Raw genomic sequence first — 3443 nt, forward strand, 5'->3', positions numbered from 1 at the left:
TTCTTTCTTCTTACTCGATTTCACAGCGTTCTTTGAGCAGTCTGCTCCCTGAGCCATCTGTCTGCTCTTCTTCTGAGCCCCTTGGTCATCCTGTCCATGGGGGCGGGGCATTGCTGTCAGCCCCACAAGGACTTCTTTGTGTAGCTTGTGTTCAGCCAGAGGAAGCAAAGGGTCAGACCCAGTCATGTGCGCTGTTTCTCTGGCCAGAGCTTCACGACTCTCACACGTGGTTAGGAGTCCCCGGTGCGTAAATTCCCTTCTCCTCCACCCCCAATTTCCCTTCCCTTGAAGCCCCACATGTGAGTTACAGGAAACTTGCAGGGTGTTGCTAGAAAACCTTCTCTCTAGAAGGTTTTTAGCTCATCCCAAACCCATTTCCTGAAAGATAGCTCTCTTTTTGCTTCCCTTATCTTCTTAAAACACAAGGCGATCAGTTTTTGGCCCAGTCTCCATTTTAATAACCACTGGTTCAAGCATCCAGTTTATGTTAAAAGAAGATTCAGTCAAGTGTGATTTTAAAGTGGTTTATACTTCAGGGGAGTGGACTGGTCATTTTAAATGGAAGCTTTTGAGATGAACACTAGATCACGCTCTGACCTTGTAGCTATCTCCTGGAATAGAGCCAATGGGCAACTGTTCACAGGCCTGCAGAGTGACTTATGTTTTTGTTATGTTAACAAAGAGGTTGAGGAAGTAAGAGTCGATTATTAGAAGCCGGCCCCCAGCCTCACTTTTGCTCTGGCCCTGGCTGCGAGGAGTGAGATTTCGCCAATCACTTGAAGCCGTGGCCGTGTAACATTACCTATAAGCTCCCGTGCGGAAGAGCCGCATGCCTATTTGGGTAGAGATTTCATCTTAGGGAAGGGATTTCCTCCCCACCACTCTCCTCAGAGCATCGTGGACTTCTTTGTTTCTCAGACTGTACACCACAGGGTTCAGCAATGGTGTTATCACGGTGTAGGTCACTGAGATTAACTGGTCCTGATCCTTGGTGTTCTCTGACTTGGGCTTGAAGTATGCAATAGAAGCGCAGCCATAGTGGACAATGACCACCATGAGGTGGGAGGAGCAAGTGGCAAAGGCTTTCTTCCGGCCCTCAGCTGAGGCAATCTTGAGGATGGTGGAGATGATGAGGACATAGGAGATGAGGAGGAAAGTGGCAGGGGCTGTGATGGCCAAGAGGCTTACAGTTAAGGTCAAGATATCATTAACGATTGGAGTAACACAGGCTAAATCCAACACAGGTCGAACATCACAGAAGAAGTGCTCAATCAGCGAGTTACAGAAAGGCAGTCGGAAGATGGCCACAGCCTGAACCAGAGAGAGCAAGAACCCCGAGGCACAGACCGAGGACGCCAGAATGGTACAGGCCCTCCAATTCATGACGATTGAGTAACGAAGTGGGTTGCAGATGGCCACGTAGCGATCAAACCCCATGACTGCTAGCAGGAGGCAGTTGGTGATGGCAAAGCCAAGGAAGAAAAAGAGCTGAGTCCCACAGCCCACCAGGGAGATGGACTGGCTCAGACCCACGAGGCCGGAAAGCATGCGTGGGATGATGACCAGGGAATAGCAAGTCTCTGATGTGGAGAGAACACTTAGAAAGAAGTACATGGGGGTGTGGAGGTGGTGGTCAACACGGATAATAGTCACGATGATGACATTGCAGGCCAGAGTTAAGAGGTACAGGGTTAGAAACACGGCAAACAGTATGAGTTGATGTTCTCGGAAGTTGGAGAAACCTTGCAAAACAAACCCCCTCACCTCTGTGTGATTGGCTGTCTTCATTGAGGACGTCAGATGAGAAGGGTAAAGAGAAGGTTGACACTATCCCTTTGCACCAAAGACCACCACGTCCCCTGGTGAGCACACTGTCAAGAGCAAAGATTCAGTAGCTCAAAACAGGTTCGAAACTTCATGAATCAACCGTCTTTCCCAGGGGCGTGGAAGACTCGGTCCTAGAACTGAAGTAAAGATATCAAAAATCTGAGCAACAGTATTTGAAAGTTTGAGGGAAAGCATTCTTTGCAAGGACACCTGACCCTGTGGATGGCCCATGAAGTTGGTCTAGATTTTCTTAAAATGTTGACCACATTCTCAGGGGACGGTGTGATTAAGTTAGAGACTATGAGATAGACACACAAAAAAGCTTGAAAAATTGGAAATGTTTGGAAATCTATAGTTCAAAGAGGAACTTAAAACGGAAGTTAGGAAGTTAGGAGGTTTTTAGAATTAAATAGTAATGGAAGAACCACGTAGCAGAACGTGCATTGTGCATTCAGAACGTTATCAGAAGAAAGTTTATCATGGAAAATGCTTGTTTTTTTAAAACTGAAAATTGATGAGAACTCATCCTGAGAAGTTATAAAAATAACAGAGTAGGAGGGGAAAAACAGGCGCCTGGGTGGCTCATTCTGATGAGCGTCTGACTCTTGATTTTGGCTCCGGTCATGATCTCATGGTTTGTGAGTCTGAGCCCCAGATGCGTTGAGCATGGAGCCTGCTTGAGATTCTCATATTCATTCATTCTCTCGCTCTCTCTCTGTCTCCCCCCCCTCCCCTTCTCTCCCCCCTCCTTCCCCTTCTTCCTCTGCCCCTCTCCCCTGCTTGTGTGCACACTTTTTCTAAAATTAAAAAAAACAAAATGAATAATGATGAAACAGATGTTAATGATAAAATATAGAAGATCTACAAAGGTAAATTTTAGGTAAACTCCTAGTGAAAATCTGATCAAGAAAAACAAGTGAAGACATAAACTGGATTATGAATAAATGAAGGGACACTGTTACAGAAGCTTCAGACACAGAAAGATGAACGGTAACATTATGAACAACTTTACCTCAATATATTTCTAAACTTCAATGAAACGGATACATTTCTAAAAAAATTATCAACTTTGAATCAAGAAGTAGAAAACCTGAAAACTTTTTTAAGAAATAAAGACAGTAATGGGGCCCCTGGGTGGCTCAGTCGGTTAAGCGTCCGACTTCGGCTCAGGTCATGCTCTCACGGTTTGTGGGTTCAAGCCCCACGTCGGGCTCTTTGCTCACAGCTCAGAGCCTGGAGCCTGCTTCGGATTCTGTGTCTCCCTCTCTCTGCCCCTCCCCTGCTCACACTCTGTCTCTCTCTGTGTCTCAAAAATAAATAAACATAAAAAAATTAAAAACAGAAAAAGCAGTGAAAAAAATCTATAAATAAACCTCTAGGACAAGGTAAATTTACCAGTAAGTGCTATGAAACATTACAAGATAAGCTGATTTCAATACGAAACAGATTTCTATGTTAGGTAGTAAAGAAGAAGTCCTCCTTACCTCCTTTTACAAAGCTGGAATTATCCTGACGACAAATTTAACAGGCCGATCTCACGGATCTAGGTGTAAAACTCTTAAGCAATTATTATCAAGCCAAATCCAGCAATGTATAAAATGGGTACATGACCAAGT

The 3443-nt window shown here is 44.9% G+C and overlaps 1 protein-coding gene across 1 annotated transcript; it reads right to left on the bottom strand.

The window, feature by feature from the left end:
- Window positions 1-742: 742 nt before the first annotated feature.
- LOC125925624 (olfactory receptor 10J1-like) lies at window positions 743-1865 on the bottom strand. Its single transcript, XM_049634721.1, has one exon. It carries the CDS (start codon window positions 1786-1788, stop codon window positions 856-858), a length of 933 nt encoding a protein of 310 aa, XP_049490678.1. The 5' UTR covers window positions 1789-1865; the 3' UTR covers window positions 743-855.
- Between the last annotated feature and the right edge of the window lie 1578 nt (window positions 1866-3443).

Source organism: Panthera uncia, chromosome F1, assembly GCF_023721935.1.
Source record: "Panthera uncia isolate 11264 chromosome F1, Puncia_PCG_1.0, whole genome shotgun sequence".
Taxonomy (NCBI): Eukaryota; Metazoa; Chordata; class Mammalia; order Carnivora; family Felidae; genus Panthera; species Panthera uncia.